The sequence below is a fragment of the Cyclopterus lumpus genome, chromosome 9 (assembly GCF_009769545.1).
Source record: "Cyclopterus lumpus isolate fCycLum1 chromosome 9, fCycLum1.pri, whole genome shotgun sequence".
Lineage (NCBI taxonomy): Eukaryota > Metazoa > Chordata > Actinopteri > Perciformes > Cyclopteridae > Cyclopterus > Cyclopterus lumpus.
Window position 1 is genome coordinate 8,634,276 of NC_046974.1, and position 24,105 is coordinate 8,658,380.

A 24,105-nucleotide genomic window follows, 5' to 3' on the forward strand; every position below is an offset into this window, starting at 1 on the left:
AAAAATATAAAAACATCTCATAGTGTCATAAAGAATGTGTGTACTGTACCAAAAATGTTTGTGTACAGTATGTCATGAAAAAAGTAATTAAAAATGTTAAAGTATCATATGTCATCACCATAGGCTGTCATGTAAAAGTCATCAACAAATATTATTGTATCTTATAAAATTCCTGAATAAACGTCAGTCATGTCATGAGTTAAATATAAAACATTGTTATAGCATAGTATGGCATTAAAATGTTATATGCCATAAAAAACATCAGTGTATAATAATACATATAATGCTATAATACTTGTAATTGAGTGTCATGAAAAAAATCATATAGTTTTCCATTTAAATGTATTAGAAAAACATTTTCATAAAATGTGGTATAATCTCAATTCTATTCAGTTTAATTCAGTTTATTTTGTATATTTCCTGTTGCTCATTTTGTGAAAAGTCTCAAAAACATCCTCACTCAAAGTCACAATTGTCATCGCCTGAATAAAATCCCTTTTCTGAGCATCAAAACATCAACATTTCTTCTTTTGCCTCTTCTGGCTATCACTTGCTTCAAACTATTTTTTTCATTATTATAGTGCATTCAATCTATTTTCTATTTCTCATCAGAGCATTTCTTTTCTGAGGTGGTTGTGAGTGCTCTTCTTGGTTCGTGCTGCTGCCGCCTTCATCACAAGATTGTGCTTATCTAGGCGCTCAAAAAGCTTTGTTGTGGCTGTTTTTGTTCCATTTACAAAATCCTAATACTGCTATAGGCAAAAGACCACAATATGATGCGTTATTAATGCATCATCAGCCGTATGGTGCTGGCATCAATCTAAACATGGACAATGGAATTGTTTAAAAAAAGAGCAATTTATTTTATTTGTATTATTGATGAAAGGGTTTACACACATTTAATGCATTATTCAAAATTACAATTAGCCTACTAGTGTAAAATACAGGGTCAATATCACAAAGGACATGGTTGAGATCATCTGTAATAGATCTGCCCGTTTGGCCAACAGGTGGTTTTGTGTGCACATGAAGCCGGAGGAAATGAAATGCAAAGGTGCATCCTCCTTAAAGCCAGTTGGTAAAGGCAGGGACACAAGTTGATCACCCTTACTGCTCCCTATATTTTCCAAAAGGCAGCAAAAGTGCCCCACTTGAATGCCCCTATGGTGGATAAATCAGATTATAAAAATGACCAGTATTGCCCTTCCAGTAGAAAATGTGACAATGAGCCATATAGGCCACCATACATGCTAGAAACCCTCTGCCTTCTGCTGCCTACATTGAGTATGTGGGAGGGGGAGAAGGAGGACAATGAATCAGTCAGAGTCATTATAGCTGGAGCTTCTTTATTTATTTATTAACTGGAACGTCACTGTAATCAACATCAGAATTGGTTGTCTTAACTAGAAAATAAAATTAACCAAACAAGTTTTCACTTCAATGTTTTTATTTATCGCGCAACATAAAACAATATTGTGGTTTTTTTACCACATACACTATGTATTCACATAATACACCATACAGCTACAAAGAGAGAGAGACTGAACAAAAACACTTTTTTTACATACTGCATCCTTGACATGAAAAGAAAGAACCAAGAACAATCCTAACTCAAAAAGGAAAGTAGCTGCCAGTTGTGTCGGCTCATTTTTTATTTTTTTTTGTACGGGCCAGGGTCCAAGTCTCTATCCCAAATTTGGAGAGTGTTCATTAAATGAGGTGTTCAACAGACTTCTAAATGTGGGCCATACACAGTGAGATGCATTTGTATATCTATGTTTGTGTGTGCGCGTGTGTGAGAAAGACAAAATATACAAGGTGTTAAGAATAAGAGAGGGGTTGAGTAAAGGAAGTGCATGTCCAGGAAGAGGAAGGGGGGCAGAACACAACTGCTATTCTTGTATTCAAATATCTTAGCATTAGGTTAACATGAACGTGTACAGCATACTCAAAAGATCATTTCAATAGCCTTTGGTACCTTTGCTGTACCAAACTTGAAACCCAGATAACAGTCTTCATTAAATATGATTCTATATCTCATCCTAGTTTGAATGAAGTCAAGTACAATGTGGTATGAATATTAATAGAGAACGTAATCAACTGTTTGAGTGCCCCTCTGCCCTCAAAACGAGATGTCATTATGTAGAATTGTAACAAAAGACTTCTTAAAGTCAGCACCAGGGACGCTTCCCATCCAGTGAAACTGCTTGAATCTAAAGTATATTTCTCTTGACATTAGAAAATAATTGTGGTAATCATTTATCCCTCGCATTTCTTTTTTTACACAGTGAATATTTAGGTGTAGCATCATAGCACCAGCTGACCGATCCCCCCATCTCGGTAGGAGCGTGGGAGGAAGTGCCTTTCATGAGAAGCATCCCTCAACCTCTTGAGAAGTTAGACATTTACAAAGTTATTAAGATATCACATACACTTTATCCTCAGCACCCATTGTTAGGCAAGTGTGTGTGTGTGTGTGTGTGTGTGTGTGTGTGTGTAATGTGGGCCATGCATTATGGTTGAAAAGTAAAATGGGCCGTTAATGTACCAGCCCCGGCCCCTGCACCAGTCAAACTACTGTTGGCCATGATGTGTGTAATATACGATTAATTATTACAAACTAAACACATGGTTTTCTTCCAGAGGGGCGTCATGATTTTTAAGCCAAGTTCCTTTACTATTATGAGTAGATAATGATAGATACATCTAAACAAGCAGGGAGTCTCTTACCTGATAGTCTAACACAACTGACAAAGATTGCGAAACATCGCCCACTGACTCGCCTGGCTTTGCAACTACCAGTATGTCCCTAAACATCACTCCCATGGATGTGCTCCTGCACATGACCGGTGGTCAATTTGTAAAGGGCAACTCTACTGATATTAAGGAAATAGTTCAACATTTTTGGGAAATATTAGATGTAGACGAGGAGATGTGCACCACTCTAATTTCTATACGCAGCCAGTTAGCTTAGTTTAGCATAAAGGACTGGAAACAGGGGGAAACACCTAGCTTGGTTTTGACCAAAGATAACAAAATCTGTCTGTCTGCACTTTGAAAAGCACGACACAAAAACCTGATAATTTTAGTTTGTGTGCCACACAATGTCTCGCCTGGGAGCAGTGACTTCCTGCTCGTTGCTTGGTGACCTGGAAGACATAATCTGGCACGTAACCTCCGTGAAACCAAAACTCAACGTGTTTAAACTTTGGTTTTTAATGACGGGGATTCAATGTGTTAGTGAGATTTTGAGGCGCTTGTAGGTGGATTTTGTTGCTTGTTCACAGAGCCAGGCTAGCTGGTTCCCCCTGTTTTCAGTCTTTATGCTAAGCTAAGCTAACCGTCTGCTGGCTCCGGCTACATCCTTCAGAATACAGACAGGACAGTGGTATTAATGTTCTCATCTAACTCTCAGCAAGAAAAGTAAATAAGCACATTTCTCAAAACGTCTTAACTATTTATTTAAACAACAAACAGCACATCGTAGGTTCATGGCTACCTTTTTAGATTTGACTTTAGCTTACTGCCACTGTTGTTGAGTACCTTGTTATTACATTTGTTTTCAAGCTGCAATTGTAATTTGACATTGCTTATAATTTGTCATGACAGAGTGTCTCTTGGGTTGTTGACACCTGCTGTAAAAAGTCAAGTGATGATTTGTTGTCAAGCAGAAGAAGATTTTCTAAAACGTTATACTTTTTGTAAGAATAAGGTTTTGGTCAGAGAACTGCATCATGGGTTATCCTCCAGTTATTTTGACTGTCGCCAGTGAGTACGTGTTATGTTACATAATCGGGCTAATGAATTTCTTTTTAGAAAGTGACAGGTCTCTGTCAGATACATGCTGACAAGGGGTTACAGTACTTACAAAAGCAGAACAGCAGTGTTACTAAGCACACATTTACACACAACACAGGTGTTGTTGAGGGCTGTCAGAGACTTCAAAATACCCCCTTGTCATTCATGGTTTAGTTACTATCCTCACCAGTTAAATAATCTTACCTAAATATTTTAATATTTACATTTTTATCTCTCTCTTGAGAAAAAAAACAAAAACAGAAAAACTAAGCTTCAAGTTGTCAATAATCGGCTCTTCTTTTTGTCATTAAAATCAAGATTAAAAGTGCTTTTATAAATCTTTTCTTCTCTATGTACAATTTGTATTAGCTATATAAAAAAAGATGAAAAAACAATAACATCAAAGACAATCATTATCATCATCACCATGTAGTAATAAATAAGAATAAAAAAACAGGTTAAAATAAGTGTGGAGATTTAGAGCACACAAAGGGACATATGCGTGACTTCTACCCTCAGTAGCAAGTTGTTGATTGTGACCAGTGTCTCTACGGCGTGAGGTAGAGAGCTGGAGACCCTCGGGAGAGGTAACAGGGTCACCGACGACCAGGGCCTTGACCCAAACAACCACTCAGCAGCCAGGAGTCGCTCACTTTCATTCTCGACAAATGTTGCAAGCTAAACCATGTCACCGCTTGAATTCAATTAATCAAATAGTCACATGGTCGATGCATGAAAACCAAAACGAGTGGTTCACAGGATCCTATCCAGGCTATCAAATAGTCTCTCTCTTTGGCTTTTCTTTTTCAAGCACCCATGCGTTTGAGTTATTTTCACACATACAAGCAAAGTGAGAGACTAATTGACTCAATGCACTTGCATTTGACGCCAACTCCTAGGTCTCCATTTAGCTCTCGGTACTATTGTTATCTCTGTGAATGGGTTACCAACAATTCAACTGAAATAACTGTGCTTTCTCTTCCCTGTACAGAGCACTTTGTTTGAGACAAAACCAAATTCAAAAAGCACCTCTAAAAGAAACCGGTTCTCAAGCCCCAATGACAGAGCTGCAACTGACTGACTGGCTCTGTGGTGACAAGGTGCCTGCAGAAGGACACATCTCTCTCTGCTCGAAGATGGCAGCACCATGCAGAGGAAGGAGTGGGCCCTACAGTAAATCAAGTGTAAAAGGAGAGCACCAGAGTGTGTGTAGTAGCACCAAAAGCACTGCTGCCCCAACACGGTTTCCTTCTGCTAAATACCAGGATGGGCTTCCCAAAAGCATCCTTTCACATCTGTGCCACAAGATCAACTTAACCATGAGCTGCTTTGCTGACATGCTCAGCAACAGGGGGAGCGATCCCCCTCTACTGGTCATGGGTGGTTAAAGTAGCAAAGCAAGGCTACCAGTTTCTGAATGGATCTCAGGTGCTAGAAGGTTTGTTTGTACACACCACTTTGAAACGGCAGACACTACTGCCCTCTAGAGTTTACACTGGGAGCTGCTTCCGCATACTTGAATGTTATAGGAAGATAAAATGTGCCACCTCATGTCTGTGTGGTAATTGCAGATCTGGATCAAATGACATTTGCAAATAGTATCACTCATTTTGAACTCTGTGGCGGGAGCACATGACAAGCAAAGGAAAAGCATTTGTACGCACATTTCCTTCACCGATGTCTTGAAGCAATCATTCTGTCACTCCACCTTGGTCAAAACAAATGAACTTGCTAATACCAGTTGAGCTGGTTAGAGAGCACCTAAGTACAGCATCAAGTGCCATGAAGAGGAGCGGAATGAAAATCAATCATAGCAGGAAGTTGAGCACCAGTCTGAAGCTGGAGGGGTACAGAAGAAGAGGAGGAGCACGTAATCTGACGACATAAGAAGCAGCAACCTTTTCTCAAAATGTGGTTTTAGGGGCAACTGCAATCATTTTTAACCTGAGCATTATTTTCCTACTTTTGCATCACAATGCTTGGTTAGTTTAATTTTTGTCTTTAAGGAGCTCTGCACAATCACACGACAAACAAAGCACTGCTTTTCATGTAATGTTACAGATGTTTTATGTGTTTATGTGTTTATATGTCTACTAAATCTGAAATAACATTCACACACAAAACTAGGAAATACAGGCCCAGATTGATAATATTTGTAATTATCTTTTATGGGGGGCTTGCTGTTGTAAGATCAAAGATACATACCAGCAAATTGTCCATAATAGACCTAGATATCTAAGACAAGCCTACTGAAAAGGCTTTTTTGAGATCCGTACATATGATTACTGTAATATTGATTTGCTGTCTTACCAGGCAGATAATGGCTCCTCCTCTAAGTACAGCTGGAAGATTGACAAGAACAAAGAAAATCAGAAACAGAAAAAAAGGGTACACGTTTTCCAAACATGGAAAAGAACTTGTCGAGTCTGACTGACTCAGACTGATTGATTAAAAAAAATATATAACCAAAAACAATCACATCATTAATAATAACATTAATGAAAACAGCAATAATAAAAAACAAACAAGTCTTCATTATAATAATACCTGTAATAACAACATTGACAGTAACAATAGCAATCATAATAATATCGATAATAATAGCAATAATTAGAATCATTAAAATTCTATGAACAAGAAAAAGCAATGGAGATCCTCTCCAGGGAAGAGAGAGGAAGAGCACCACAGGCAGTGTGTCTGAAGCCCAAACAACTGCCTGACATGAGGTAAAAAACAATAAAAATCCCCTCCGTCAAGTGGACTCTGAAGGGGGCAGGATGGAGAGATGCCAGACTGTAGGACGGCTGAGAGACATTCATCCTGCTCATCTCCAGCCCTCCACTGCACCACTCTGTAGCTATCTGTCTGTCTGTCTGTTTGTATCCATCTGACCTCAGACATAGTGGCTGTAGGGCCCAGTGAGGCGGGTGAAGGCATAGGGAGACACAGTAACTGTAGAGGAGGTGTGGAATGTGGGGGCTAACCGCGTCACTGGCCCCTCCCTCTTGTCTTTAAATTGTCCAGGTCCTGGACTGGCACCTGCCACTGTAGCCCCCCACTTACGTTTCTTCCCGAGGGCCTTGATGTCCTCCTGGGAGAGGCCAAGGAGAGCCGCTTCCTGCTGCCTCTGGAGCGCTCGCTCTGCGAGCAGCTTCATTTTGGCTTCCCAAATAGCCATGCCGTGCCCGGGCTGGTTGAGGTTCTTGTGCTGGTAGAAGACCAGGGAGATGCGGGTGGGGTGAGAGCGATCAGGCTTTTCGACCGGAGTGGTAGCATGTAGTTCCCGACGGGCACATTCAATCAGGATGGAGCCATGGGCTGGTGCTACCGCTACGCCACCAATGTTGGGATCCAGGAAGTTGTGCTCGCTATCAGACCACTCTTCGTCGTACTCGTCACGGCCCTTGGTGCTCTCAACGTCACTCTCAGCTCGGTTGGGAGTCCAGCAAGCCTGATCTGACTGCTGCAGGGCATCAGGGAAGAGACGACCCTCAGGGGCAGGGGACGGGGAAATACCTGCCATTGAACCACCACTAGACTTCCAGGCATTCTCTTGGAGCCCAAGAGGAGTGGAACACCGACTTTCCCCAGTCTTGGACCAGATCTTGTCAGGATAGGCTCCAGCAGGATTGCTGTGCTTCAAACCAGGACTATATGCCGCAGGACCCATGGCCCAAGCATTTGGCTGAGGACTCGGAGCAGGGCTGGCCCAATGCCTGGGGGTGCCTGGCCCTGGGGTGCCTGGCTGTGGTGTAACTGAGCCTGAGTGAGAGCTGCCAAGCTGTGGTGTACCTGTCTGAGGGGTGCTTGGGCGCGAGGTGGAGGGGCGTGTGGACCCTTGATGCATGTTACCAGGGAACGTTGTCCCTAGGTGAGGGGATGGAGAGGGAGGTACCTGGAGGGATGGTGATAGAGCAGGGGAAGCAATCAGGGGATTTGAGCCAGGGTAGGATGTCCACTGCTGGGGGTAAGGAGAGGGCTGCCGCTGCTGGAAATGCTGGTGAAACTGCTGCTTGTCCGGGTTCAACAATGAGGCTTCAGGACATAGTTTAGGGTTCAGATGGCCTTCCCAGTTGGTGGGAACGATACTTCCATTAAACTTTAAGCTAGGTGTGTTGGCACCAGCCTGGCTCTGCATTGTGCCTTCATAGACTGGCACATCCATAGGCTCCTGTTTGATGACTGGAGTGCCTCTGTTGGAGTGTTCAGAGCATACAGAGGAAGGACGAGACTGGTTGTGGTCTACATGCTGGGCATAAGCGCTGAGGTTTGGTTGGTTGGCTTGCTCTGGGTGGCTGGGGAAAGGCTGTGCCAGTCTGGCCTGAAGGCTCTGAATATCAGGCTTCAGATCAACCTGGACAGCCTTGCTGCCTGCTTTGGGCAAAGAGCCATTGCGACCCTCGTAGGTCCTCAACTTAGGGGGGAAAAGTGCATTGGGGGAGTAGTTGTAGTAGCCATAGTGCATTGGGGGCAGATTGTGGTGATAACCGTTGACTGGGTCAGATGCAGTGGGCTGGCCAGTTGGGGGAAGGCCTCCCCTTGCATAGTAGGCAGGGTGTGGATAGATGTTGCTGAATGGGTCTGCTGCCTGCACAGGGTATCCATCGATTGATCCATTAAAGGGCTCCTTCTTGATGTTGGGCTTCACCTCTTGTTTTATAATTGCTAAATATTTGAAACAAAGAAAAGGTCAATCACACACTAAACCTAAAACTCAGTTTTTACTTGTGTATGCCTCCTGTTGTATTTAAGTTCTGTTACACATTGATTGCAGGTTAGGGTTATGGTACACTCCTTTTCGGCTATCAGAAAAGGCCTCCAAGTGAAGCGATTTAAAATAATTTGCCTTACAGTCTAAACATCTGTTGAACACATTTAAAGTACATTATGAGTTATACAAAAACAAACAACTAACCTTTATTGCCTCGAGGTTGAGGGGAACCTGTGATGCGGACCTCAGCCTTGACCACTGTTTTCTCTGGTGTCTCTCCTGCCTGCTGCATGAGTTTATTTTTCTTCTTTTCCGAGTTGGCCTTCTTGGCCTCCAGTCTGCGCTGTCGGCAGGACTTGGCAGGTTCGGGCAACTTGCGTACCTCACGGCGAAAAGCCTGAAGCACATGGATGGCTTTTGTCTGCATCTTGAGACGCTGGGCTTCCTCACTGCCAAACTCATCAGTCGTGGAGATCCGATAAAGAGGCAACACATGGAGCTGCTCATCCTCTGGAATCTCCTTCACAGAACGGTTGTCCTCCTTCGTCAAAGTACATACCTAGCATAGAGGGAGAACAAGCGCAAGATGAAATGTAAACTGTTCCAAGCTAGAAAACATTGACATTTCTGATTTATCTTATTCACACAAAAAAAAAAATCCTTTATTCACCTCAAATATCCCCCAAAAACACACACATATAAGAGTATTGCGAGTGATCTTACCACTGTGCAACCATTGTAGAGGTTGTGCTGGTCCTTATGAGCGTGGGCACAGAAGTCCATGCAAGCAGTGACTCCAGAGAACGGCCGGCCTTCCTTCAAGCCAAGCCTGCAGTCTGGAGCTTTCGACTCTGACTGGCACTGAGGAAACAAAATAAATAACTTTTATTTCCTTAATTTCACTTCACTGTCAGAATTAAGTCAGTCACTGTAAGTAGAATATTTTCTGTTTCTTAGTCTTTAAATACATAAGTAGGAAGTGTTATTATGTGAAAGTCTTCATGGTCTGGTGTACAGTACTACTCATTGTGTGTGAGGAAGATGCCAAATGTAGTTGGTGGCAACATGAGGTTGACTGAACTTTTAACTGCACGTCAGCAACATATGCTGAAAAATGCAGTAAGAGGATTTTGTCAGTCATCTTGGAACCCATTGGTTATAGGTCTGATGGCGGATAAACCTCTGAGGGCAAGGGGCTATTTTTCTGGGGTTACGGTGAAACCAGCGGATATGCGGGCCAAGGCTTCCTATTCCGTGTGCAGCTAATTTTTCTTAAGTTTAAAGTCCAATTTGAGATGCAAGACTGGAGTTCTAGTTGAGAGATGATGTTTATGACTGCAGTGTTTCACAAGTTGCCAGTTTACAAGATCATTTTAACCAATAAAAGGCAAAATCATCATCATCATTCAACCAAAACCTGCTTGAATATGATCGGTCCATATTACTACAAATGGAAACGCTTCCAATAACAAATTCTTGTAGAGTTTTCTACAGATTCTATGTGAATGCAGAATCTGTTCATAGAGATGAGGTTGTCACTGGCACTTGCCCTACTCTCTGTTCAAAATAAATGAAAAGAAACGTATCCATGTGCAATAGTTTTTTTTTCTGTAACAAACTTGCATTGAACTGTGAGTCCTAAACTAGGTTATGAATCGAATCGTGACCTTTGTGTACCGATGCAGTCGTAGTATTGGCCTTTACAACAAACCTGGTTACTGTAGGCCTGTGGCGCCAGCTGCTCGTACAAAGGAGCCAACTCAGTTGCCAGATGTTGGAGGTTATCCCTGAGTTTATCCTCCTGACGAGCACAAACATAGATTACAGGTCAAAACAAAACACAGAGCCAATGATGCATTGATGTATTCCTGTATAATCCATACAACAAGTGGCTTTGATGTGATGAGTACCTCTTCAGGGTGATCTCCTTGTAGCCTGAACTTGCGTGGAATTTTGCTTCGGGCGTACTTGCAGCCATTAAAGTACATACTCCAGGAGCAGCCAAAGGAGAAGGAAGCGCCACAAGACTCACTGTCCTTGCCTTGACATGCACAGGTCCGACTGCAGGGGGAGACAGTGAGCATGTTCTCAACTTCATGTATAAATGATGTGTGACCTGAGCATGCTTTAGTTTACATCATGTGTCCACTATATTTATACTGAGTTGAGTAGGATATAACAATGTGGCAGAAAGAAATGGCGTATTGTGAGGTAATTTGTGCATTTAGAGCATTAACATGGTCTGAGACTCGTTAGAAGGTTAAACAAGGGTGTGTCAACATACATTCATGACTCATAGTGAGAGTGGGTCATATGACCACCTTTCTTTAAATGTATTGCATGTGCGTGATCACTATCCATTGTTTGGGAGTCAGATGTATGACATAGACAATGTGTGCACAACAAAGTTTGTCTTTGTGCATATACACATTATTTGGCTTAAATTTTGCTTTATGCCTCAAGAGTACTTTTCCATGTCACAGATGTCCACATGGTCACATTAGGACCCCCACATTATAAGGTTTTGTCCATGAAACCACCGACATTTACTTTCATTGGTGTCAAAGGTCTTCGTAAAGGTTCTGACAAAGATAACTTGAGATCAAATAGCTCAAGGTGTGCTTTAAAAACAAGTCATACAGGTTCAGTGAAGGTGCAATATAATGATGAAACACTCACAAGCTGTCTGCTCTATGCACATTCACCAACTTGTATGTAAGAAAAACAGTGTAAAAGACTTCCCATCAGCTACTCACTCATCATTGAGGCCACAGCGTCGGCTGGTGGCGTTGCCAAATGTGGTGAGGGTGCCACTGAGCTCGTGGTACAACTTGTCAGCCAGGGCCCTCGGGACCCCTTCCCAGGCCATAATGAGGATGATGATGATCGCGTTGTCACAGTGGTGGCCTGCACGCGGACGCACCAGACACAGCAGCTTCTCTGTCTCACTGCCACGACGGATCACCTGACAGGAAACAGAGCTTATGATTATTTTTGTTTTATTTTTGGGGAGATAGGTTCGGTAAACACGATGGCTCTTAATCAGAAACACCTCATTTATGCTCACTAAGTTTCTCTCTCTTGATGTTAATACAGAATTTCAGTGGATGTTTCTGCAGTTGATGTTTGGAAGAAAGTTGGAAACCTGTACTGAAATCCAACCTGCTGTGGTGACTGGATACCAATCCTAAATCTGCTCATGATGCTTCATGTTAAATACATTTAGCCAGAGAGAATCATACTATAAAGATATACTAGTGAACCAAGAATATACATATCTAACGTTTTATTTAATATCTGATTCCACCACAACAGTTATTTTCTTCCAGAAACGATAAATGGCTATTGACATGTGCAAGCCTGATCTCTTTCACTTTTACTACCTCCACACTCCCTCCCTCTCTCTGTCTCCAACACATACCCACACTCACTCTCCCTCAGTAGGATAGCTGTTTTGAATCTATAAAGTCATTAGCAGGATGTGTCAGGGGTGACAGGAGGGGAGGCTGGACAGTTGTTACAGAGAGTGAGACCTTCTACTCGTTTACTCACATTAGGTGACAAACTTGGCTGGATGTCTCCACAGGACATCTCATTATACACACATACTGCATCTGCTGTTGATTGGCTGTCATCGTTGTCAAGGGGGACGAAAGTTCCAAACACTATTTCTCCTCTCTCTCACTTACAAACAATCAGGCTTTGACTGAGTTGTTGACATACTGTCACAAATGTTATTTTTGTGAGAATCATGGGTCGTTATTTTAATATGTAAACCCAATGAAAGGAAATAGACAATACCAAGTCTACCAAAACCCATGGAGACGTGATGCTACTTACCCATTTAGCAATAGGACATCCTCGTGAGCTCTTTCCCTCTCTCCCTGTGTACACCACCTTCTCAATCCGGATGGCCTCCCCCTTCTCTCCATACCTACACAGGAGGAGAAACACTTCAGTTCTGAGCCCTGATGCCTGACTTTAGGGCTCTGACAAGCCATGCTGACGCTCATGTGGCCTAAACCTAAACACACGGTGTAGTCTTTCCTGTGTGTCAGGGCCCTAAGGGGCCACCAAGCCGACCTCAAAGAATTTGCTTAACTGACTGATCAGATGCTTTGCATCAGTTCGAGTCAAACACACAACAAACCATATACCTGACAGCCGGTTGACCAGCAGTATGAAAGCGTGCTCTGCACAATCCAAAAAACATTAAGAACACGTACAAAAATCAGCTTCCATTGTCATGCTGTGAATCTGTTTCAACAGTCTGCTCAACTTTAAAAACATTAAACATGTGGAATTAGTAATTAGCACTGGCTGGTGAGGAGTGTTCACAACGCTCTGCTTGGATTCACACAAGCACGGCAGAGTTAAGCAGAAGCCACTCGCCTCGACACACGGCCAGCCAGAGGGATTTCTCTTGGAGATATTTCTGTGCTTGTGTTTGCTGTGTTGGCCAATAGAGGCCTAACTGGTTTAACTACATTTCCCAGTAGTGTGGTGGTAGCGTCGCTGTTTTCCAAATAAATATCTTTTCAGGAGTTTAGCTTTTATTGATTAAATAGAACAGCAGCTTTGACACAATCATTTCAAGCGCCCATGAATGTTAGATTTAGGTGTGCATTTATAGTCAAATATACAACATAAATAGTCATTTATATTACATTGTTAATTATACTATTAACGTATCATATACTTTATATGAGGCATATGTATTAATATTACTTATTTTATATAAATAGCATTGACTTGGAAATAAGCAGTTGCAATAAAATAAATTGCTTTGATGTAGTTAAACTACTTTATCCATGTTGCTGTAGCTTATATTGCTACGTTTTCCCAGAGGAGGAGGAGATGTCAGAGGTTGCGTTGGGATGGGGATAGGTCATCAGAACTTGTCAGAGGTTTGCTCACAGCTTAAATCAGGTCTCCTGCTTGCTTGATACCTGCCATTGTGAAAACTTCAGCCCTGAGTAGATTTGGTGTGACAGTGAACACAAGGGGCTCTTACTGAATAGGAATCCCCCGAAGGTGGCTCAGAGAGTGGGAGGGGAATGGGCTCCGTCACCACAGGGGTGGCCCGCCGGGGTCAGGGCTGGGCCAAAGGTCATTTAGGGACATTGGGGCCTTAACTTCTTATGTCATCTCTCAAACAAAAAAAGTGGCATCCCCCCTCACTCACCCTGTGCTCTTCTGGAACTAATGACTCATTGATCCAATTGAAATCCAGCCTTTCATCGGATAAAAGCTAAATGTGTGCCTGACTACAACATTCAGTACTGTGACCATGAAGCATAACACAATGAGGCATCCGGTCATAAGATAAGGTTACACAGGCATGCATAACATAACAATATATTGTCAGAATGTGTTTATCAGGCTATGAAAAAGAAAAAAAAACTCTGTATTCACCATTAAATCAGTTATGTTTTAGTAAGATTGACCAACAATGATTTAAAGATTGTTGCTGCGATTTGGTTATTAAAATACCAGCTTGGGAGCTTTCTGGTGTTTCATCTTGAAAGAAAAGTTTTATTACCAAGTCTGCCGATGCATAGCAGACAAAGTAACACCAGCTTATTGGGTTGGTTTGGTGAGGCTCTCCAATGCTTAATGTCATCTGTTGGTCATTTATAAAAAGAAAGTACATATATTTTGACCATACCTTACATTTTACATTTTTACATTTATAATATTTGTTTGATTTCAGGTTCTAAACAGAGCGATTTCAGTTTTGTATGTATGCACAATATTTGCATCTATAAACACCAAATGTCAGTCCTAATTGTAATACTGAGGACTGTTACATAATATAAATAACTAAATGTGATATTAGTGCATAACAAATGCACCATCTTTCCGTCCTTCCACCTGTCTTCCTCTCTCTTCATCTTTCTCTTTGATTTGATTTATATCCTCCCTCATTCATCTCATTCCCAGCCATCATCTGCTGCTACCCTTGTGCTGCCTCTGTTGTGCTGATGATGCTGATATTTCCTGTTTCTCCAACTGGATTCTGGGTCACAGATTCCCTTAGGACAAAATGAGAGGGGGGGGGGGGAGGAGGAGGAGGAAAAGGGAGTGACAGGAAAAGCAAGAGCATGTAGGAGGAGGAGAAAAAGAGAAGAGAAGAGGAAAAGACTCACCTCGTCTCCATCAGGTCTCGTATGGAGGCTACAGTAGGTCCTGATCCCAGGTGATTGTAGTAGGGTCCTTCATCTTTCTCCAGGATTTGTTCTAGAAAAAGAGACAGCAGAGGGTGAGGAAAAAGCACATCGCTGGACCTGAGAAAACACTATGTACACAATGTACACAATTATTTGCAACATACAACAGATCACAAATGGTGATGATAGTGTATATTACTGATGAATATATAATAGCTATATATATATATATATATATATATATATATATATATATATATATAGCTATTATATAGCCTGGTCTAGTCAGCTAGATAGTAAAATAAGTAACACAACATTTACACATTTACATGTACTGTTTTGGTGGATATTTCTTATTAAAACCTCTTCTCAATGTGTAGAGCAACAACACCAAAGAGATTATTTAAAACGATGATTCTGCATCAAATATCGTATTCTACTGTAAATGTATGTATTTATTGCATCAATATTATAAGCAATGTCACCAAAATCTTCTGCAGTGATAGAACTTAGGTTTCATAAATGTTCACATCCTGGTTGTGTGTTCTGATGTATTTTTGGACAAACTCAAAGACATCCTCTATGTGGCTGAAGCTAAATCATCTATGAGGAGCGTGAGATTGTATAACTGATTGTAACATCCAGTTCAAACACATGAACACACAGACAGCGGACTCTGACTCCAGGGTGTGGTGCCTGTGTGGAGACACTTTGTAAAGCAGAAGCTCTTTGAGCTTGTGATGAATTACTCAGTTTGAGTGAGTGTTATGAGGGAATAGGGTGTGTCTGTGTGAGCATCTGTGTTTATGTTGTGTATAAGTGTGTGGATGTGTATGAATGCATTTGAACCATTGTTCTACACACATCTTTGGCTATAAGCCATGTACTATGACTTCAGTGCTAATCTTTGTGTGTGTGATTCTGTGCCGTTGAATGTATCCTACAATAAATGTCTCTAATGGACTTTGCATTGGCTAGCTTGATAACAGCGTGCTTGTAGTGCAGCTAATACAGGGTGGCTCTTGCTTCTGTACACAGCACTTCATTATCATAGTGTGGCACACACTCTGGATAACAACATTAGCTAAAGGCTCTAAATGTAAATGCTTTACACTCTGAGCGGATTATCTAAAAGTGTGGACATACAGTCAGGATTGTGTGTGTCTCTGGTTCAGAAGCAATATGAGGTCACATTCCCCTGTCGGTGGAGGGAGGCACCAGGGTGTGGCTCGGGGCAGGAAGTGGAGAAGTCACAATAAATTCTTGCATGGAAATTGGTTGTGTGTGTACTGTGCACATCGTGGCTGCATACTGTATCTGTTTGGGTAGGAGGCAGTCTCATTCCAGCGCAGTGTTATGCTACAGGGAGTTGACAGGGCAGTGTGTAACCAGCCTTTACTATGGAGACATATTGTTTGCTGGCCTCTCCTCTGAGTAACAACACACAGCTAGCAAGTGTTTCACTGCAGCTGCTCTCCGCCCGCTGAGAACGCCTTCAATGTTTAGGGACAGCAATGGTCTTCTTACCAGCTCTTAACCCTTCCCAGCACTACAGTTAACACTCAGTAACTGTAAGAACATGGTGGCAAATTCTTAATACAGTAGCTTTTATGAGAACAAAATATATAATAATTCAATTATTGCACCCAGTTAATGAGTAAATGAATGCCCATAGTAGCTACAGCAATAATATTCTGATCTACTTAGTCATTAACATAGCTTACTCTCACTGTTACTTTCTTAAAATATGAGAAACATGATCTATAAACTCTCCATAGATTTTTACTATAGGACCACCTACTATGTTATCCCAAGTAGGGAATTACTTAAACTATGGGACTAAACCCCCTTCTGTCTAACGAAGGCTCTGTTCTGCTTGCCTGCCAGACCCAAACTCACACAAAAGGCTCCTTCTGCCACCAGTACTATTGTTCCTGCCTGCTGCCTTTAGTGCCTCACACTGTTGCAGTCTGGATGGTTGCAGCCACACACCCTGGCAACACAAACATTCTTGGACACAGTCCACAAGAATCCAACAAGCATCCAGACAGAGAAGCTACAGAAGAGGGGGACTGAAAAACATAATGGTGGACCGGTTTCAAGCTCAATCCAGCAAAACGTGAACATTTCCAAATTTAGAAAATGTTTTCCAAAAAAGTCATCCCTGCATAATATGCATGCTCCCTTGCTTCTATAAAGCCTTTTCAGTACTTACAGAATTACTTACATTTATCTGCACTCAAAAATGAATGGGCAATGTTTGGGTTGGTGTGATTTTTGCTAGATTGTTGATACTATTATTTATAGGTCACTGAAACGTGCTAGTACAGTATGTAGATGGACAGCAACCTCATCCCCTTAAAAAAAAGACAACCACAGACAGACACCAACACACTGACTTACCCACACAGGTGCAGGTGGGGAACTCTGCCTGCAGATCCTTGGAAGGAGTACTCAGCAAGGTCTTGGTGGGGGTGTCCAGGTAGCGCAGAGGAGACTCTAGGAAGCCTCTGAGAGATGGAGACGCAGGCAAGCTGTCCTTAGTGGGTGTGTCCTCCTCAGAATAGCATGTGGTGGAAAGTATGGATATATCACCCGAGGTTTCAATCTTCATGCGTTTGGGTAGTGGAGAACACGGCATGTTGAACGTACCCTTTAACACACTGGACTGCTGCTGGTGCAGACTAGCCTGATGATGCAGAGGGACATCCCTCAGAGAGCTTTCTGTGGATGCCTGATTCAAGGTTGCTTCACTTTTGGACCCTGACTCATCCTTGCTGACTTCCATCTCCCGATCATCTGAATGAGATGTGGAACTGGCTTGAGTGGCGAGAATTAAGGGAGCCGACTGGGAGGTGGAAGATGATGTGGGACTGAGGTCCCGCAAACTGGTCTGGGACTGATTCCTCGGCTGAGGGGCTGTATCAGTCTCCTCCTTGGGATGACTGGCAGATGTGTCTGGAGCTGAGTCTCCAAATTCAGCCTCAAACTGGCGGATCAGTTCTTCGTACTTCGGGTCGATGTTGATGACGCTCTGTAATTGGGAGGTGCTGGATGGAAGTGTGGAGGTCACAGGTGTGGTGGTGCTGGTGTTACTGGAGGCCAGGCTGCCCACTACCTCTGACTTAGCATGAGCTACAGGGGCCACATGTGAGAGCAGAGGGCCCATGAGGGCTGGAGCGTTTTCTGACAAAGCAGAAACAGTGGAAGAGGGAGTCATGGAGGAGTTGGAAATGGATACCTGAGATTGGGCTGGGGCAGGGAGGCCTGCAGCAGCAGCCTGAGTGGAGTTACTGTGGAGGGGCAGAGAGGGGAGAGAACCTGGTTGCAGGCTGGTCAGGGTCGGGGCTCTGTTCATCATGACGACTGATGGTTTTTGTACGGTGATCTGAATCTGAGGCAGGAAGGTTGGCATGGAGGCTTTCTGCTTGGTCTTCTTGATGACTATCTGTTTAGCTTTGGGCAGGGGAGAGACTGCAAGCATCCCACTCATAGCTTTTATCACAGGAGATCCTTGACTGCTTTTCCTCTTTTTGGGTTCCTTGGGTTCCTGTTTGATGGCCAAATGTGGCAAACCTTCTGGGTCCATCTGTGGCCACCATTTTTTCAAGTTTTGACAAGCCAGCGGTGCACGAGGGCCTGGTGCTCCAAAGCCAGGGGAGTGGCTAGAGAAGAGGTTCCTCTTGTAGTGAAGATGCTGTTGCAGAGCTGCCTGAGTGGAGTGGCTAATGGATGCTTGGCCAGGAGACATAGGAGTGCCAGGGTAGTGCTGACCTTGCAGCTGGCCATTAGCCATGCCATAATGTCCCATGGAGGCAGTGTGATGGTAGTGCTCACCAGAGTCTGGTTCTTGCTTTATCCTGGCCAATGCTGGGTGGTCTTGGGCCTGGATACCTCCATTCTGGTTCAAGACAATCTGCTGTGTGACTGGGAGCTTGAAATTAGCATGGCTAAACTTGCCACTGGTGTCACCAAGCAGCTGTTTGAGCTCTGACATGGGGTCTGAGCTGCTGTGAGGTGCAGCAGCGTAGTGAGACTGGGGCTCAGACTTTATACACATCCATGGGTTCCTCTGCTCAGAGCTTCTGCCTGAGCCCTGTTGCCACTGCTGGGGATTAGAGATGAAGCCTTGATGTTTTCCCTGACCTGGGAAGGGAGAGGTAGAGGATGGAAGAGGGGTAGCATGGGGTGGCTGGCCCTGGGATTGGGGCCTGTGGTGCTCATAGGAAACGGAGGCCTTCTGAATGGTGTTTAGTCCTGGAGGGACAGATTGAGAGCGTGAGGAAGATGAGTGCGTGCCGGGAGAGGATGGGATCAAGCTAGTGCCATTGGGGGGTTGAGATGGGAGGTTCTGGGTATGTTGGTGGTGATGGAGGTTACTGTTGTAGGAAAATTGACCTGGAGAGCCGGCAGTTTGCAAACCAGTCCCAGATAACTGGGTCAGGGCTTCTATAGCAATAGCTGCCTGAAGACTGATGTTCTTTTCCTTGGCTATGGAGAGCACCTGGGGAGAGCAGGGAATTGGGGGTTTTGAGCAGAGCATTTGGTCTAGATTAGGGCCTTGACCTCCATGTTGCTGCTGGGGGTATAAAGCAGACAGACGGTGGCCACCATTCATCTGGGTGTAGGGCTGACGAGGGTGCTGCAAATTGGTTTGCTGTAGGTGAGGCTGTGGGTTAGGGGGAGCGTCAGCCATCTTGCAAGCACCTTGATCCTCATTGGTTGCCAACTTGATCTTCTTCTCCAGCCACTCAAGGTAGTCTGGACAGTCGGGCCCATCGCAGTTGCAGTTAGGGGGCTTTTGTCCATGTTTGGCTTGGCTCAGTGCCGACTGTAGAGAGTTCAGGTCTTCTGGAGTTTGGCAGCTTCCCTCAGGAGCTCCAGCAGAGAGTTTGGCAAGTGCCCCCTCAACACCCACCTCCTTGGTGAACTTCTCATTCAGCTGGGCTGTGTTAGGCTGCATGAGGCAGGAAGAAGAGGAAGAAGGAGGCAAGGAGCCAGCAATAGCAGAAAAAGCCACCAGATTGTGGGCATCCTCCATGTCTGCATGGTGGACAGGTTCACCAGGGTTTGTACCGCTGCTGCTGTTCCAACACGGTTGCTGTTGTTGGGTGTCACTGACCTTGCCATGTACTGTCAACCAGCTCTGCCTTGGAGGCACGCTTCCTGCCCTCTGCTGCTCTGTTTCACTAGATGTCGAATCATCATTAGGGTAGCGATTCACCCCATTGGCCAGTTCCAGGCTCAGCACGCCTTCCTGGAGGCGGTCATGTGACCCAATTTCCATCTGGCCTCCACTTCTGGGGCCATCCACTGAAGTGACTTCGCGAACAGTCTGAAAGACAAACATTGAGCGATGTTAGTTATAAATTAGTTAGATTATAAGAATCCAATAAATTGTGCACCGATATGTAAAACAACATTAGACACTTTAGGCTTGATTTTGAAAATCTTTAGACATTTGTTAAATAATCACTGTAGATACATTAAGTCAATGTCCAAGAATAACAATCATGAAAGTAACAACAGACTCCATTCCCTTCTTCCAGCTCTTATCCAGGGTTTCCCTCCTCCCTCACACATACTATACATACATTACTGCAGGGCCAGGTCAGTAGAGCTGAGGAAAACTGCATTAACTATTGCTTTAGGAGAGTGTTTTCATAACAGGCAAGTGTTTTGTCAAGCAAGTCACAGGGCATGTAACCTAGTTTCACTTTTTATAAATGGACACTGTGCTACAGATTAGTTGGACTTAAAAAATTAGTCACCTTTTGTGACTAGTTTAAACTAGTCACCTTTTGTGTTGGGAGACCTTGTGTGTGAGGTGGGGCATTAAACACACACTGAGTAGTGAAGAAAACTAAATACAATACACACACTTTAAGTGAGATAAAAGGAAGTCCACTTCCAAGAACTGTAGCCAAAAGTGTGCAGTACAACTCTCATTCATTCTTGATTCTCTCTGTCCTCTTACGACTCGAAAGGTCCGCAAGTCCTCTCCGGCTCCGTGGCTGTCCGAACCGGTTCGCGCCGAGAGAGCCACTATGCGAGCAGCGGAAAGGAAATGGCGAAAATCCAAACACGCCAGCGACCTGCTTGCCTATCAATCTCTTCTCTCCTCCTTCTCTGCGTCCATCTCTGCAGCCAAAAGTTTGTTCTATCAATCCAGAATCGAATCCTCTTTATCTAACCCTAAAAAGCTCTTCTCAATTTTTTCCAACCTCCTTGACCCCCCTGTTCCCTCCCCTCCCTCCACCCTTCTACCAAGCCACTTTGTTGACTACTTTACAAAAAAGATAGACGACATACGCTCTTCATTTACTAATCCATCTTCCTCAACTACACCTCCAGTAACTTCACCTTCTTCCCCTTTGTTTTCCTCTTTTATCCCCCTGTCTCCCAATCAAGTTCTTACCTTGGTAACCTCTGCCCGCCCAACCACCTGCCCCCTTGACCCCATCCCTTCTCACCTTCTCCAGTCCATTGCTCCGGACCTTCTTCCCTTTCTCACCCATCTTATTAACACCTCCCTCTCAACCGGCTGTTTCCCTAACTCTCTGAAGGAGGCAAGAGTCAACCCTCTCCTGAAGAAACCCACTCTCGACCCATCTGAAGTCAACAACTACAGACCTGTCTCTCTCCTTCCCTTCCTCTCCAAAACTCTAGAGCGAGCTATCTTTAACCAAGTCTCCTCCTTTCTTCACTGTAACAACCTTCTAGACCCCCACCAGTCTGGATTCAAGACAGGCCACTCAACAGAGACTGCCCTCCTTGCTGTCTCTGAGCAGCTTCACACTGCTAGAGCAGCCTCTCTCTCCTCTGTCCTCATCCTTCTAGACCTTTCCGCTGCCTTTGACACGGTGAACCACCAGATCCTCTTGTCCTCCCTCCAGGACCTGGGTATCTCAGGCACCGCGCTCTCACTCTTCTCATCCTACCTCACCGACCGCTCTTACCGGGTAACCTGGAGAGGATCTGTGTCTGAGCCTTGGCCTCTGACTACTGGGGTCCCTCAGGGTTCAGTCCTTGGTCCTCTTCTCTTCTCTCTGTACACCAACTCTCTTGGCTCTGTCATTCGCTCGCATGGCTTCTCCTACCACAGCTATGCTGACGACACCCAACTGATCTTCTCGTTTCCCCAATCTGAAACACGGGTAGCAGCACGAATCTCTGCCTGTCTGACCGACATCTCTCAGTGGATGTCCGCACACCACCTGAAAATTAACCCGGACAAGACTGAACTTCTCCTCCTTCCAGGAAAAGGCTCTCCCACCCACGACCTAACTATTAACTTCAACAACTCAGTGCTGGTTCCGACACCGACTGCCAGGAACCTCGGAGTGACGCTCAACAGTCAACTCTCCCTGACTGCCAACATTGCCGCAATAACACGCTCCTGTAGGTACATGCTGTACAACATCAGGAGAATACGACCTCTTCTCACTCAGAAGGCGGCACAGGTTCTGGTCCAGGCTCTGGTCATCTCACGGCTAGACTATTGCAACTCCCTCTTGGCAGGTCTACCTGCTAATGCCATTCGACCTCTACAGCTCATCCAGAATGCAGCTGCTCGACTGGTCTTCAACCGACCGAAATTTACCCACACTACTCCGCTCCTCCGCGACCTTCACTGGTTACCGGTGGCCGCCCGCATCCGCTTCAAAACATTGGTACTTGCGTACCGTGCTGCGAACAGATCGGGTCCAGTCTACATCCAGGACATGGTCAAACCGTACACCCCAGCCCGTTCACTTGCTCGGCTTCTGCCAATCTGCTTGTAGCTCCTTCACTTCGAGCTAAATCACGACTGTTTGCTGTGCTGGCTCCTCATTGGTGGAACGAGCTTCCCATTGACATCAGGACAGCAGAAAGTCTCTACATCTTCCGGCGCAAACTAAAAACACATCTTTTTCGACTATACCTTGAATAGGTAGCACTTAAATGCCGTAGTAGCACTTAAATGTCCCTTACCGATAGCACTTTAGTAGCACTTAAATGGCACTTACGGATAGTACTTTGTAGTTTAACTTTATTGAAGAAATTGTACTTGCTTGATTCTTGTTGTTCTGAGTTTGGACTCATGGTTTAATGCACTTATTGTAAGTCGCTTTGGATAAAAGCGTCAGCTAAATGACATGTAATGTAATGTAATGTAATTCACTGGTGAGATTATCACAAACACAAGACATTTTCAACCAAAACAAGACCTTAAATGGCAAACATAAAATGACCTGAATATCTGGAGACTGGTATGTCATGCTAAGATAATTCATCATAGCAAACTGAACATATACCGCACTGGACCAGTTTGTAAAAGTCCTTTTTTGAAAATGAATTAGCGTTTGAACATTACAGTTGTTTGTTGAAACAGTCTGTTTTCCTGGTTGTGTGGCTCTGCTCACATGACTCAGTCGAACAATCTCACCAAACCCCCACGGTTGCCTTGAGATACACAACATTTGACGAACATGAGCAAGTATTTAAAGAAACCCTCAAAATGTACTCATGACTAAATGCAAATAAAGGAATTTATCAAGGGGAAGGGAGTTAAATGGCTGAAAGAGTTGGTGAATGGAGACATAACTGCCCCTCTAGCTTTAGACTAGTCGTGGACATAAATGTTCAGATTGTTAATTGAACTGTGAACTGTGACTATAAAACGACTTTCATGCCTGGCTTAATGACCAAAGAGGTTGCCATGTGAGAAACTGATGCAGTGAGGAAATATTCAGCGACTTGACTTGCATATTGTTCCTCACCTTTTTGGGAACATTTGAGAAAGGACACAGATACTATAACATCTCATTTAAGTTTACAGGTGCTAATATATTTGTTTGCTTCAGTCGTATTTTCTAAAGAGTCACAAATAAGGGAGGGATTGTTTGTCTCATGCCTTTTGTCATTTCGGTAGACTTAAAGACTTTCTCAGCGAGTTAGTAACACGTATCAGGAGCTGATACATGCAGCCACATATCTTCCTCTCCGAGTCAAAATTTGGACAGTTACCAACGTTACACTGCAAACACATCACCTGGATTCAGGTCAAATTACATTTTCAAAGCATTCAGTTTCTTTTAGTCAGATTTCAGCACCAGGGGCTGGAGTTTCATTACATTTAAGTAAAAAAGAGTGTAAAAAATGAAAAGATAGTTGCTACATTTCGCTACTAATATGAATTTTCTTGACATGTTGAAGCCAACTGTTGTGGTCTTATTCACTTGAATGCCAAGATGTTACTTGTAAACAGTATTCAGCCCAGGTTAGCTCCTTGTAGATTATAATCAAATGAGAGGAACAGCAAACAAAGATAATCCAAGGGCAGCCTCAGCATTCATTGACAGAGTTCATGTTGTGACTAAACAGTGTATTCCAACATATCTAATAGCTCATGTGAGAATACAATAGCAGACTCAATGTATAAAT

The 24,105-nt window shown here is 43.7% G+C and overlaps 1 protein-coding gene across 7 annotated transcripts in view; it reads right to left on the reverse strand.

Annotated features, from left to right (window-relative positions):
* Window positions 1–1,429: 1,429 nt before the first annotated feature.
* tet3 (tet methylcytosine dioxygenase 3) overlaps window positions 1,430–24,105 on the reverse strand; it is a 40,021-nt gene continuing 17,345 nt past the window's right edge. For all 7 annotated transcript variants that reach the window (XM_034541799.1, XM_034541802.1, XM_034541805.1 and 4 more), the window contains 9 exons: window positions 17,083–20,014; window positions 14,659–14,749; window positions 12,350–12,443; window positions 11,266–11,474; window positions 10,420–10,570; window positions 10,221–10,310; window positions 9,233–9,370; window positions 8,714–9,068; window positions 1,430–8,463 (listed from right to left, as the gene is read on the reverse strand). In XM_034541799.1, the coding sequence (XP_034397690.1) occupies window positions 6,692–8,463; window positions 8,714–9,068; window positions 9,233–9,370; window positions 10,221–10,310; window positions 10,420–10,570; window positions 11,266–11,474; window positions 12,350–12,443; window positions 14,659–14,749; window positions 17,083–20,014 (5,832 nt within the window). In that variant the 3' untranslated portion in view covers window positions 1,430–6,691. The remainder of the gene's footprint in view (window positions 8,464–8,713; window positions 9,069–9,232; window positions 9,371–10,220; window positions 10,311–10,419; window positions 10,571–11,265; window positions 11,475–12,349; window positions 12,444–14,658; window positions 14,750–17,082; window positions 20,015–24,105) is intronic.